We start from the raw sequence: 15423 nt of genomic DNA on the forward strand, positions 1-15423 counted from the left end.
TTTTCTCAGAGCACCTTTCACAGAGCGCAGGTTTAAATATTGTTTTTTTGTTGTGCTTCTTAGCGAGATTAAGACAAAACCATTCCTATAAAACACTAAAGATATTGTATCTATAGTGCATTTAACGTAAACATGTTGAGTTATAGTATGCACGTAAATTGGGCACATTATAGATGGTACACCTTCTTACCCTTCCATTCCACCTGTCACCGAAGTTAGCCAAAAAAGAATAAGTTACCCTGCTTTAATTTCGTTTAAAGTACAATCACAATGTTTAAAAAGTATTTTAATAAAAAAATCACTGTATTACTAAAACGTAGCTTTTGTAGTCTTTAAATTGGCATGAGTTATGCGTTAAACCAGCTTGTTTTTAGAATTTGGTTCTCGTGCTCCCATAAAGTTGCGCCCAATGATGTCACCCAAGCTCCTTAACGGAAACCTGTTTTCTATTTTCCTGAATTTTATTTAACAAATGTATAAGTCACTTTGTCATAGTATCGCCTCTAAGGAACTGTTAGTCATTGGAATCACCGATAAATGATACTAAACTGTTTCATTGTTTGGATAAAGGACCGCACTAATGTTTATTTAGGCTCTCCGATTAATTGGCTACATGGTTTTATCGCCATTAACTATTATTATCCTATTTCTATCTTTAATATGTGTAATCGCTTTCCTCATATTATTTTAAATGCTCTGCAGATAAAGGTAGAATTGTAACCGGTTACTGCAATACTTGCAATTGAAAAATAATGTACAAAGTGTTTACGGTCAAAGTTAAAACAACTGAGTCTGATGATATGACAACGGAATAACCGGCATAGGAGACAAATACAATATAGTATCGGCAGTCGGCATTCGGTACAAGTTGACGGGCCACGTATAACGGCACAATGGTCTATGATAAAAGCTTAGAATCGGAAAATAAGAGCAATGTCCGCTGGTACATATTTTTCAAATCTGACGAAAAACGAAGTTTTAATATTTACTTGGTTCGTATAGGATTAATAATATTGTAAATATATTATACGTACTTCAGTATCTAAACTCTACCATGCATTCGAAGATATCTATAAATAAATAATATCATTGCATCAGAAAATAATGTATATCTAGAAAACATATGTGCATACGGTGCAATGAGAAATTTTGCAAGAAATGGTTATGATTAGTTCAGCAGGCAAAGCCAAAGGTAAGCAGCTGTCAAAATATTGAATATCTTGAGGGATGCGCATGAGGAGTAAGATTATATTATCATTTCAAAATTTACTTGAGCGCTGCTGCCACTCTAGCGACCTTTAAAGTCAACACAACTTTGACTTTCACTAAAATCAACGTTGTGTATTTTAGGATATGCCTATCATTCTAGGCATACTTTAATAATCACTGTTTTTGCAACCTGCTTACTTTTTAATTCCATGTGTTAGCCTACTTTCCGCCGAATATATTAATATATAGTGTAATAAAAATTAGCACATTTATATGAATAATACAGAAATAGCGGGGCGAATAACAAACTTTAGTTTTAAAAAATCTTAGTAGATTTGCAAATGATCAAATATATTAAAGACAGTCTAGTGCCAGTAGCAGTGGTAATTACAGTTCCAACAGCTTATATCATAATTATTATTTTATTTTTTTATCATTTACTAGCTCATACTTGGTGCTGTTGGGCCACCGTTGGTTGAGCACAAATATAGATGACTGTTTTTACCGATTTCTCCCAGAATTATGAAATATCGCTTTGGTTAAATCTTAAACTAGTGTGTTATTTGGGATGTATAGAATGATATTCTATGTTGTTGCCCCATTTATTGGTTTTCGAGCTATAAAAGGATTGAACCCAATTTTACAATAATGAAATGTATGTAGATGCAATTTACTAGATAGAACAAAATGTTCAATGATATAGATTAACATTATATAATAAATGGGGTAATATATCAATAGATCTTGCCATCGAATGACTAATGCAGGCATCCAGGTCTGAAGTTCTAGGTTCATTGAAATCGATTACATAACTACCAGAGCTTTCTAATATACTGGACTGCACTCACCAACCATCACTAGTGTGCCATCGGCTTAAATTTAGTGTGTCATTTTTAGGTTTTCTAAATTCGAATAAACAAGCTATAAGCAGTTACGGAATTGATCGAATTTTGACGTTCTATTAAATAAGCGCAATTACTATATGTGGGATAGGGCCTATATGCTATTTCCGATATTCCACCTCAGGTGACAATGTTCCTACATCGTTGTTTCGGTGCTACAAGACGTCGTGGACCATATTTTGTACCTTTACTCTATCCAGAAATAAAATAATTATGGAAATATGAACTGTAATAATCTAGGTATCAACTATTGTTCTTGTATGTCCAACTTTATGCAAAAATGGTCGGATCAGAGTACTGGGTCGAAAAACAATTTCTATACTTAATTTTTATAGGATTTGAATTAAATCGGGAATCAATGTATGTGCACTTCACTACAGTGGTCGAGCAGCTACACTATTACGGTATAAGCTGTCTGGATATGATCTAAATGGGTGACAACACCATATATATATATATACTTGTCTATACAACATTACTGATGAAGAACAGTAGGTTTTGAAGTTTTTAAAATTATTAGCATACTCGTCATAATATTAATCTGAGTATTTCTTATATTTTTACCTGTGGAAGATGACTTTCTGGTCCCGAAATGCAAGTCAGATGCAGAGCGGCTTCTTGTGTCTGATTTGAAATAGAGCAATTCTGGAGGGGTGGAGGTGGACCGGCCGGTACGACGTGAAACACACAGGGCTCTTTCATTTCACCTATAAATGAATTGTAGAATTCGTGGCGTTGTTTTTGCACTTAGTTCAAGACTTAATAGTTTAATCTTTATTATTCTCAATCAAGTTGAAGTTCTTTACACTAGCAATTCAGATGGCGAAAAACTACCAGGTGCAGATTAAGTCATTCCGTGGATGCCTTTTTGTGTATTTATAAAATCTTTCTATGAATTTACATTCCTTTAATAAGGTACATCATAGCTCCCGTATTCCAATGTGTAAGTCAAACTGGGAGTTGTACAGTGGCATTTTTGTATGCAGAAGTTCCTCTCTCTAGATTTTTTCAGGTGACAAAGTCTTTGTTGCTGACAGCGAGTGGAGAAGTATATATGAATTTTACAAGGATTCCTCAAATGATCTTAAATACATTAAAAATTTTACCCCTTGTACAGTATCCATAAATAAAAAATCTTAGAAAAAATCATAAATCGTCACCAGTGGTAAGCAGTCGCATTGTATAAGTGCAATATATCATTGTGAAATAAATGTGGGCTATTTAAAAAGGTGCGCGTAATACTGCAACCAGCCCGATAAACCACCTAGGTATTTATAGATTTATAGATACTTGAGAAATACTTTTACAATAGAATTCACGTAATAACTTAATAATTACTGAGTAACTTCAAAGTGTTGCCTTTTTTTAGAATGAATTTTTTTTACTTGATTAAGCTTTTCTTTATCAGTAAATATCATTAGTTATCTTTCTTTAAGCGAGCGAAGTTTTTTTTAGTCGGAAAGTCCATTCTTCTCTGTTATATGCTACTCTTGCAGTATATTACTCGAGTAATTCAGAAAGCTTTCTAATATGATATTTTAAGCTTTTTTTTCCGATATTCAAAACAATATTTGAATTATTTTAGGGAATTAAGAAACTCAACCAGACTATGAAAGACTAGACAAATTATCTTCAATATTAGTCCTCGAATGATATTAAGACACCAAAGACGTTGTGGTATTGACACAACTTTACTTTTACCATTACCGATCTGCGCATGGAAAACTAGATTATAAAAAGGTTAGGAAAGCCGTTTTCTTAGAGGTAAACAGACTAATATCTTCCCTAATTGATATCCAGAGAGACTAACTAATTGAGACGTAGGTTTTGGATAGACTGGGACAAATAGCCCGCACGTTTTCCGCAGTATTATTTTACTCCGATTATATAAACATGGCACAGGCCTAATTTTTGCACGCACACCTCTTCTGAAGGTTGATGTAGCAAATGTTCAAACCAAGTACACGCAATATAGTAACCTGAAAGCATATAGGTATAATTTACCCGTACCAATTATTTAAGGGAAATTACGCTTATTAGTTAAATAAAAATCTAGGTACTAAATACGCTTTTAATAGGGTCTAAAGCTCATATACGGGAAACAAGGCAGTATAAAAGATGATGTTAGCAGAACCTGACACGTCTAAAGAAAACGCATCGAAAATTAGTATTAACCAGTTTCGTCTCCTTCAATGCTCTAGCTCACCCCTTTAACCCACTGATCAGGTCTTGCTTTCTCTAAAAGCGGTACTTATGTCTATGCGATCTAATTATTCAAGCACTCAGCAAACGTATTTAAAGTAAATACAGCAAATGCTCGCTTAAAAAGTATAATGAGCCTATATGTTACACGGTATATTACTATATATTAATATGGAAACTCAGTTTAGCATTACGATAAGGAATATATAAACAAATGAGGGGTTATTAATATGTTTAATAAAATGCGTTTCATGTACTAGAGAGCTAATACAGTCAACCTCGTCTACAATATGGATTCATTGTTATTAGATGAGCAATGATAAATTGTATAACTTGCCAGATAAAAACTTCACACACCTATTCGGTTCTTCGCTTGGCAAGTAAGTGTTCCAAAATCTCCATGGCCGTGCGCCGTGTACGTGGCGATCGAAAGGGTACCTTGACTTCGGACTGCTTCAATTTTCTTGCCTTGTTGGGAATTTCCATTGAGATGGAAGAACCACTCGAAAGTGACGTTAGACGGATCTGCCTCGACTTGACAATGCACTTCAATTGCTTGATGTCGTGTAGCTGCATATAGTACATGCTGATCTTCGGAGCATACTGGAGCATCTGCAAGAGTTCCAACAAAGCACCAATTCTACCTGCCCGAGTAAAATAAAATTGGTATCTATTTATGTAACGTACACTCAATGTGATCATTCTTCTTAGGCCTGTTTATAATATAATTGGACGCAAACAGTAAAAAGTAGTACAATTCTTCGCAAGAGTTATTGTCAATCCATTTGTTTCATACATTCAAACATTCTTTGAAACGTCATCTATTCACAAAAGAGCAAGCTTTTTTGGTCTCTGTAATATGACAAATCTTGCACTTTTAGATTCGTCAATACATTAATTAATACTTTGCTATTTGTACATACTTACTTCCTCTGGATGATAAAGACAGCCAGAGCTTTGTTTATTCCTACGAAATTATAAAATAGCACATTAACCGTCCGCCGTTTAGCTTTTAAGCTAAGATAGTTTCATGGTTATTAGATAGTTATAGACACGTTTCTTGCGACAAAATGAGTGTTGATCAACGATTGGTTTCGCACACATATGATATAACACGAAGTTATATCATATAAAATTTATCATTTGAATACTTTCTAAAAAGGGCGGTGCTCTGTGTTTAGAACTTGCGTAACAATGGTCAACAAATTATACCTGAAGTGTGCACAAAAAGGACTAATTTGTATAATTTCCTTATTTATGAAGAATTTAGATGGCTGTCAAATTTACTAACGTAGAACACGAAGAAACAGGGAATCTGCCTGCGAGCGACCCTCTGAATTTTCTGCATGACAGGAATAGAAACCGGAATGCTGTGTTTGAACCTGTAAAACATTCATGAACACGAGTTAGCATTTGACCCTTTCTTTTCTATAGTTTAACTATGCTAGGTTATTTGAGACGTTTTGCATGAACTACTAAACATGTATCGTTTAAGTGAGAATAATATCACGGAAGAGAGACCGCTGTAAACAGGGAAGGAAAACCTTAAAATTTCAAGTTTCAGAGTAGCTTGCCGTATTTGCTTTATATATTGGTATTCATTTTCGTCAGCAACTGTTTGTTAGTGCAGTTTATAAGTACAGAACTTTAACAAACCTGCTGAATGACGAGGAAATGCTTTGATATGATTACATTGTGGCCCGCAATCAAATCTTTTCCTTCAAACGTCCAGTGGACATCATCAGCTGCTGGAAACGCGTCTACTCCACAATCGAGATATACGTCACTATTTTCAACAATATTTTCCGCGTTCAGTTTGCTTCCCAACGCCAAACTAATTCTTGGTGCATCTATTGATTATTGCATAAAACAAAGACAATACAGAGAATTATTATAATCTTCTACCAGCGTAGCGCCAAGATTTTTATTCACTGGAACACTTTGGATACAAAAAAATTGCGGGTGTAAAGCCTTACCTCCCTTCGATATGTATTTTATTGAAATCCATAATGTCTACCCGTTTTTAGAAAAATTTTCAACATTATTTGCTATTTAGCAGGAGCTATCTCTACATAAACGCATGCAGTTTATGTTCTAATAGACACCAGGACTCAGCTTTGAAGGCAATGTTGATCACCGCATGAGAGAAAAGTTCTTTGAAAAGACGAAACCTAAAACTCGAACACCTTTTTTTATTACTACATTTGGCGTTAAACTATATTATCAGATAAAAATATTAATATGACTAATATTATAGTTTACAGTTACTAGCATGATTCGTAGATTTAAATTCCTTCAATCTTTTTTCTGGTTATTGGTGCTAAGACATGTCTTCCATTGCATGATAAGCATAGTCTTGCTTTCAGCACACTTTGCAATATCGTCATCACCAATGTAAAGCTGTTATATCTAGGTATATGGCAGCAATAAAAGATATTCAGCGTTTTTAAAAATATACCTATCTATCGATAGTGTTTAATTTGTTCTCAAGGTAGTTACTGAGAAAACTTTTTGTTTGGGTTGGTAACAACAGTAGATGGTGGAATTTTTCTCGTTAGTAAAGGCAAGGTATTCTACATTGATCGACATTATATGTTCTTGGTTATCAAATGTGCCTAAACCTGATTCTCTAGAGTACTGGGACAATAGCAATGTCCGTGTTGGAAAGTGCTGAGGAGCCAATGCGAGCGAATTTTCAAATTACCTTTTCAAATTGAATTAACGAATTTTTAAAGTAGCGTTAGTGTATCCTTCCTATTTCAAAGTAAAATTTATTTGCAATCGGTAGTCATAAAATACTTAAAAATAGATTGTACACTTTTCACCTGCAAAACAATTTGAGAAAATGTTTTACCGCTGTAACAGATAGTGCTTACATCGGCTATGGCAAAAGCACTATTCATTTCCATCCATAAATTCTTATATAAATTCCATATGCAGTCGTTGAGACCACCCATTTTATTTTTTGGAGTCGCAAGGTACCTTAGAACGTATTTATACAAGCCAGTGACTACCTTACCGACACCTGCTTTGTATTTTTATATTTAATTTTCAGAGAGAAAGCCTAATTTCAGAAGGTTTATGTGACACATTTTGACCAAGATTACAATAAATAATGTGCTTTTGCATGCGTTAAAAGTATTAAAAAAGAACTTTGACAAAGACGAGTTAAGTGGGTTTGAATTTGAATGGCAAGTAAATAGAAGTTTAATTTAATTTACAGTAAAATAATAAAACTGATTCTTAATATCAATGCTAACTGCTCACATTGAACGGCGATTTTCCAAGTATCCTCTTCGGCAGATTCTGAATCCATGCTTGGGTTCGTTGCCCTACAAGCTATGTTGGATCCGTGATCGGATGCAGAAGGAGTAAAAGTCACTACAGATGTTGTTACATTACCATCACTTGAAGTATATTCAAATGTCTGGTTCAGTTGCTTAAGGCCCTTCCACCACGAAACCGTCGCTTGAGGTCGAGAACCGAACACCTAGATAGTTATTATGAATCAAATTAAACTTTAGTGTCTTGTCGGAGCATCGAAAAAAGCTCTTCATAACACCCTTGACCCTCAGAATTAAAGCGTAAATGCCATGAATCTAGCAGCTGCCTTCTTAGGGTTGTCGAAAATAAGCCTAAGTTACTTCTCGAAAATAAACATGCCTTAGTGAGAATCTTACTAGTTGTGAAGTTAGTATTAACGCTCTTTTTTTTTAACACATTTGAAGGAACTATAGGCGCACACAAAAGATATTAGATCATTGGAAATAATTGCATTGGAAATAATATATCGCATTTCGCAATACCAGATGCAGATCTACTTCAGTCTTCATTGACCTTACGTGACTGCTACTAATTTCTGTTCTAAATACTTATGTCGTAATCTCTACCATATATTTTCTTGCAATGCACTCTTGTGAGTATTACGTGTTTTATATATCATATTGTTCTGTTAACCTATTTTACATAACAGCTAATTACGACAGAATATTCATTTGTTCACTTTTGCGCGTCATTTTTGTAACGTTGCCTATGACATATTTATGTGCCAGAATATCGTACCTCACAGACGACTTCGACTCGAAGGCCAGCAGAGATTGGTGCTTGTAAACGACGGATCTTAACTCCTACTGGTTTGAGGTTAAGATCAAGGGTAACCGATGTATGCTGAGCCGATGAAATGTTATTAAATGCTGAACATGTCAGTGTTGAGCCCAGATCTTCTCTCTCCAGTCGGTGGATCACCAATGTCGCTGTGGTCAGCTGTGCTTCCTGCGAATGGCGAATCTCAAATAGAGCTGATGGGCGCATCCCACTCCATTCGAGGGTAGGCTTTGGTCGGCCTGTGGAGTTCAATGTAAATAAACAGACAAGGCACAACACACACATACACACGGAAACGGACCAAACAGCCCCACATAAACAGAAACAACTATATTAATTTAGTTGGAGAACTTTGCTGATGAGCACAAAAATGTGGCAGCTCTGCCATCGACTAACTCGACCTAATAGAGATGTTTGTTGCCCTCCAGATTTCATAAATCTGTGCGTTTCGAGTTTTAGGTTTGGTATCGCCGTCAAGCACTTCACCAGAGGGGTTCCATGAACTTAGAAGACATAAATTTTTTTGCTGAGAACAGCGTAAAAAGTTAGCGTGGATGCCTGCAATTTAGTCATACCGGTTTGAAAGAACTTTAGGAACGAACTGGATTCCCCTAAAAAGATGAAGCCGTTATTCCAGTACAAAAGCGCAGCCACAGAGATTAGGATGCTAAAAATCGCTAGCTTGCAACAGGGGCAAGGGTGTCATAATAAGTTATTTCACCCAGATAAGCGCAGGCCGTAAAGCCTAACTAAATAGATATGGACCAAGCAATAGAACGTGAAACTTGTTGTGTGACCGCTTATTTTTAAAACACCAAATGGACCGTATATCTTAAATAGATAAAAAGGACAGCAGTTATACAACGATCTTAAGTACATTTGACCCAGTTTTTCATCTGCGGTTTGAAGGCCGAATTGTATACACCCATCCCGCTTTTTCCATGCGGCTCAATAGAGCTTAGGGCGTTGCATTTATAATCGCCGACGCATCATTATCTTATAGATTATCATTGTATTTTATAAAACTTTTTATTCACCCGAACATATACATAATATATAATTTTTAAAATAGACGTTTTAACAATGGGGTACATGTCATAACTGAATGGTACGTTCGACGTCATTTATACAGGAAAATAAATACGGAAGTACATTGGTACTAGGAGGACGCGATATTCGTACGCCCTTTCTACCGCTTAACCTGGAGATTGTCACTAATATAAGTTAATATACGCGTGTGAAAGCTTTTTATCCTTTAACGTATTGCAAGTACCTTCAAACATCAATTAAACCAACCATCAAGGGTATAATAAATGGTTACGATATTTCGCCACGCCTATACTTCATTTATGGATACTTAATTGGTTATTTTTTTGCCAGTTACTAATTATTCCGCTCTGATACTCAGCTAGCTGGGTATGAGAAGTCCACTGTCAAAAGCGTTTGGTTACCTGCGTAGAGCTTGAGTTGGCTATTGGCAAGCAACAATGTAACAGTGCATGTACAAATAACTATACATGCATTTAGATACCTCAGGTAGAAGATACTTGATCTACGGATTCGTCTGCCTAATTTAGTTATACTACATCGATGTCGCGATTTGATTCAAATCGCACGTAGTCGTAGAAGATCCGCAGAAAAATAACTGTAGTCAATCCTTTTATTTCTGAATTTGAATCGAAGTCACAAATCACGGTATGTTCACAATTACAAGTAATACAACCTGGACTCATTCACTTGTGCTAGAATTGGCACTACTAAAGCGTGTAGCTAGGATCTGCTCGGTCCAAGTGTTCAGTGGTACTGAGTAACTAACGAAAACTAACAGACGTAACCAAGTGCTGAATCGGGTTCAAGACATTTCTCGAGCAATTTGCTTACTGAATGGGCTGTCTCTGCTGTTTGATCGGATGTCCAGTGCGGCAGATTGGAAGGCAACTTAATTTTGGAAAAATTTGTAACCCGCTCACATCCCACGTACGGATACATTACTGTTATCTTTCCAGGAGCTAGCATGTTTTAGGTTCTTAGCCAAAAAAAAAAAGCAGCGGCTGCAGGCAGGATACGACTACATACTGCCAACATAAGTCCGTCTTTTACTGTGGTACCACATAGGGCCAAAAAGGTCAATGTGTCGAGCAATAAGGTGATTTCCGAATTATGGCCTATGAAATAGAGCAGTTTCACGAAGTCATCCACCTGTAGCTTACCGTCAGATCTCCTCTTTATGGTTCTCCGCTTTACACTGAGGCACACTCCTCTGCCTAGGCTCCCATAGACGTTCGTGGTATTCTACGTAAGTGCGCATGTCCATGTGGATATTACACAGTTTGATCCTAATTGTTGCTAATTGAATCGCATTACCATTCTAAAGTACAGACTGGATTAGTTAATATTAAATAAAGTAAACTTAGCAGGTTTGTAAATTCGTAATTTGGTTCAATGCATTTACGGAGGATTAATACATTTGCTGTTACTGTACTAATTTGTATGGCAAGAGTCACGGATTCTACAGAAATAGAGAAAGATATTAGGTCCTTCCAACAAATACCGTATAAATTGTAATAAATAAACAAATTTACCATAAAATTGGTGGCTCAGTAGGCTTGAAGACAATGTTCGATCGCCAAACCTAAGTCGATGCCGGTACAATCCATACTTGTATTTATGTTACATATAATAAACGTCAATAAAACAAGCGTTGTGAACTAATCCCAGCATGACAGAATCATTCTATTTGACCTGGAAACTTGAAACGCGAGTATTTTTCTATGCGTAACAAAACTCCCAACAACCATGTTCTTCTAGAAATACAAACGCGGCATTTAATCAAGGTCGTATTATTTATTGTTAATGATCATCGACAATAACTACGAATACTAATGATCCCGAAAAACCAAAACATTTATGCCGTACGGCAAAGGGAGGCTGCATTTTGGTTTGCACAGTTGCTTTTATGTGTACTCGACTTAAATAACGCGACAATATCTATGCATAACCCAACAAATTAACAGGGCTTCTTTTCTTTCTTTGGGCGTATATTTTATTCTACTAGCTACTGTGTGATGTATAGATTTATAAATGAAAGAAGCTGACTACTTACAGCTTCTCTAAAACTACTAAACCCTTCCTGCGGTTTAGAAGGACTATACACAAACAATTAATGCTTTCCTAATGTTATCTTTTGTATTCGTTACAAATTTTTCAACTTAATTATTTCAATTAATTAGTAGTACACGAAATATTTTTTTATAATAAAGTTTTAAGTGATTTCGTGACTTAAAAGAGGAAAATTTTACTATATACACTGGTTGAACGTAACGACACTGTGGGCTCAAACGTCTGAAAAAATTGCTAACGATTAGTTTTAAGTCAGGATTGAGCCTTATGATTTCATGGGTGTAGGTTCAATGAATGCACGATTAAAGTAATCTAGGCTAAAAATCTACTTTGTTCGGTAATTAATTAGCATTATCTGCTGACTTTTAAAAACTAAATTATCGGTCTGATTATTTTATTACAGTATTTTTAAAACACGAGTATAATCAGACGGTTTGATGTAGTTAAAGCAAATGAACAAAAGAAGTGAACAAATTATAACTGGATAGCGCACCGGGTTCGCGATTGTTAGCCTCTCGAACTCGCAATTGTTGTGACCATATTCATGCTGTGAAACTCCTCTTTTTATTAGTATAATATTGCTTCCAATAGTGTTAAATTAAAGATCTCTTACCTCCGTAGACGAGACACACAAGCGACAGTGGAGAGCCTTCATTGAAGGGACCTACTGTTCCTATGAGAATGGTGTCATAACCATCACGAATCTGTGGCGGTTCTGGAGGAGCTGCAAATATACAATACAATGTTATCTTGTAAGCACAGGAAAGGTTATCTATAGAATACAGTAACGTGAAAAGAGGCCCTCACTGCAATTATATTAACACAAAAAGTAAATTATTTTTTTTTAATTAACCTATAAGTTTTGCGTCCAAAATAATCGTTGACCAACGTCATGTCAAACTGTCAGTTGTACTGCGTAAATCTTGCAATAATTTTGCAATTTGTCTGCAAGATTTCACTGACTAAGCAGAGTACCATGCATAGGAAAAGCAGTTTATGGCCTTCAGAAGTGCTCGCACTCTACATAGAGGGCTTCGTGTTAGGAACGGTATAAAAGACATGCACGAGCGTAAAAGTCATTTCTGGCTACTTGCAACATACGGCCAAAGATTAATTGAGTGTTTGCCCTTCATGTAAGAAATGCCCCCCGCCATACGCGACATCATATTCAAAATGTTAAATCTAAGCGTAGCAGGGTTTCTATGAAATGCTATGTCGAGCAAGTATCCTTACGCGTAGCACTATGCTTGTCAAAGCAGAAAAATTAGTATTGGTCAAATGTAAATGCGTAGCAGGCTAAAATTAACAAACTAAATCAGTTTGGAAATACATGAGGCCTCAGCGACGGATCGCGTTTGGAGATCGTGGCTAAATTTTTTGAGATATAGATATTGGCTTGGCTTTATATACTTTCCTTTCTATTTTCATCGTTCATTACAGACTAGCTGTAAGGCTATGTTTAGCGGGGCCCGAAACAGAATTGGAAACATTCAGTTTAATTAGGCCTGTGTCTCTCCATGCTGTACGGATTGCTGGCGTCTAACCTGCGAGTAGATTTTCTTTTTCGAGATTCCAGTGCATGCTTTACTTGTAAGTATGATAGTTATTGCTCGGTCAACAAGCCCATGTCAAAAACTTGGCCACAATTCATGCTCTCTCAGAATCTGGTCACAAAGTCTGGCAGTCGTCATCCAGTTCCTCCAACGGACCCACCCCTCAATCTAACCGAAGTATAGCAACAATCCAGGAAAACGATTACCGCAGTCAAGCCGTAGAACGTCGCTGCGAAAAAGTCTGGGGAAATGATATCTGTGGAAAGTAGGAGCCTTCCGACAATCTAAGGATAAACCAGGCTAGTGCCACTGGTGCATCAACAATGACAAAGCAATATAAGTGCATTTTCGTAGATGGAAATGTACAAAAAAAATGACGCTAAAACAAGCCGACCGAAAATGAACAGGAGATACTTGCTCATACAGAGAGAGCCTATCGTCAGCTGAAGGGAAAGAGAAGGCAACAAATAGAGAAAGACGAGTAGCAGTCTTGACTAGTCATTTCTGCTAGCTTAATATTATGCATAAGTTCCGTATCTAGGCTTAAACACTTCATATTTAAATAACATTTTCATTTCGCCCCACATAATCAATACCTATTTTGACCAATTAAGGATAAAATATGTTCATGACCAGTACCTTTTCCAAATAAAACTAAGGTAATTTTAAGTTATATATATATATATAATTCCGAATATATTCTGTATATTTACTAACACGCCCTGACTAGTTTTTTTTTGATCAGTCAGTATGCTCACTGACTAAACGCGAGCCTTTGTTCTCAAAATTTCTCAGATAGTATCGATGTAATACATTTTTTTGCATGTATCACTCGTTCAAGCGCATTTAGTGTTCGGAAAGCGGTTACGCTAATGTGCATTATGAAATGATCCAATGCTTATAGTTTCTACTTTGTAGTAACGCCAATTAGTATTGGAATGTAAACTTTTCTTGTTAAAAAATCCAATTTCTACTAAAAGTAGGCTACCGCTAAAGTCAAGACCTTCGTATTTATTACTACGGGCCAGAACGATTTGGCAACAGGCAAAGCCATCATTCCTATCCTGTAATATAATCATTACCAGAACGCTTGTAGAATCCTCCTGATCGAATATTTTATAGCTTTGGTAAATTTTTTCTAGTAAATTAGCTTCAGCATTTTCTCCTGATTGATAAGAAAATATTCCGCATAATTGGATCAAACTGGAATCCCAAATAATGTTCATCTACAAATGCGTAGTAACGAGGTTACTATGTAAAAGATTATGATTACGAACTACACTGCTGGTGAAATTTTCATTCGCTTTTTGGGAATAAAGGACAGGAAATTTAGAGGCGCAGAAGAGGAAAATAACTAACAATAGAAACAGAAGGTAATTTACCGACAACGTGTAGGCGCACAGTTGAATTGATGATTGACCCATCTCTGAAGACAGCAGAGCAGGTGTACAAGCCAGAGTCTTCGAAACGAACCTCATTTACCTTGAGCAACGCGGGATGACCTAAAAGGGAGAAGTAGGCCCGACCGCTCCATGTCTTTGATGCGGACCGACTCACCTTAAATGAAAGCAATTTTTTTTATCATCTCTACGTAAACCCTGCGGCAAGACCACTGAACATGAAATTCTACATTATTCAAGCCTATCGGATATTTTTCAATTGGGATCATGGTTTAATGGTATCATTTGCACATATTGAGCATTGCCCTATCTTATAGGTTCTGAAATGAACAGGATAAGATGAACGAACTCGATTTGTGGCCCATATTTCAAACTGAAAATTCACTAATGTAGGTTTTTAAACAGCGTGAACAATATCGAACGAGCTTTTGAGTGTATGAACAGCTTTTCAAGTTGCTTCCAGGAGTATTTATATTTTAGGTTTATTATATTTAAGGTTTAGTGTGAGCTCTGGGCAACTTTTTCGATTTTTGATACTTATCCAAAATTCAGTAACAGCTAACTAATCATAATAGCTTGTTATATTATGTACTGCGCTGTCTTCTTTTCTGACTGATAATTTAGCAGTTTACAAAGTATTTATCATTTGGTAACTAATGATTCACATAACGACAAACCCTTCGCTTCGCACTGGCGAAATTTGAAAGCGGCCCATTTATTCCGAGGTTGTGATTACTTAGTATAGCTAAATAACCAACCATATTATCGGAAACACCTAGTGCAATGATTCACCATTATCATGGAACACCAATATTAATTTTGTATTCGCTTTTTTCCATATGACATGAGCACTCAGCAACAACATGAAACGCTAGGTGGTCCAGATGTGCTCGCGCCATCTGTGCTGTAAACACCCTAAGCGTAATGTCCACA

The 15423-nt window shown here is 36.2% G+C and overlaps 1 protein-coding gene across 2 annotated transcripts in view; it reads right to left on the reverse strand.

Moving 5' to 3' along the window:
- The window catches only part of LOC111251433 (neural cell adhesion molecule 2-like), a 139466-nt gene that overhangs the window by 8461 nt on the left and 115582 nt on the right, over positions 1 to 15423 (reverse strand). For both annotated transcript variants that reach the window (XM_086989479.1, XM_022807998.2), the window contains exons 3-10: positions 14473 to 14647; positions 12151 to 12261; positions 8376 to 8656; positions 7581 to 7803; positions 5970 to 6163; positions 5605 to 5695; positions 4671 to 4925; positions 2676 to 2818 (exon numbers count right to left, since the gene is read on the reverse strand). In XM_086989479.1, coding sequence (XP_086845605.1) covers positions 2676 to 2818; positions 4671 to 4925; positions 5605 to 5695; positions 5970 to 6163; positions 7581 to 7803; positions 8376 to 8656; positions 12151 to 12261; positions 14473 to 14647 — 1473 coding nt within the window. The remainder of the gene's footprint in view (positions 1 to 2675; positions 2819 to 4670; positions 4926 to 5604; positions 5696 to 5969; positions 6164 to 7580; positions 7804 to 8375; positions 8657 to 12150; positions 12262 to 14472; positions 14648 to 15423) is intronic.

The sequence above is a fragment of the Varroa destructor genome, unplaced genomic scaffold (assembly GCF_002443255.2).
Source record: "Varroa destructor unplaced genomic scaffold, Vdes_3.0 BEIS01000005.1, whole genome shotgun sequence".
NCBI classification, from domain to species: Eukaryota; Metazoa; Arthropoda; class Arachnida; order Mesostigmata; family Varroidae; genus Varroa; species Varroa destructor.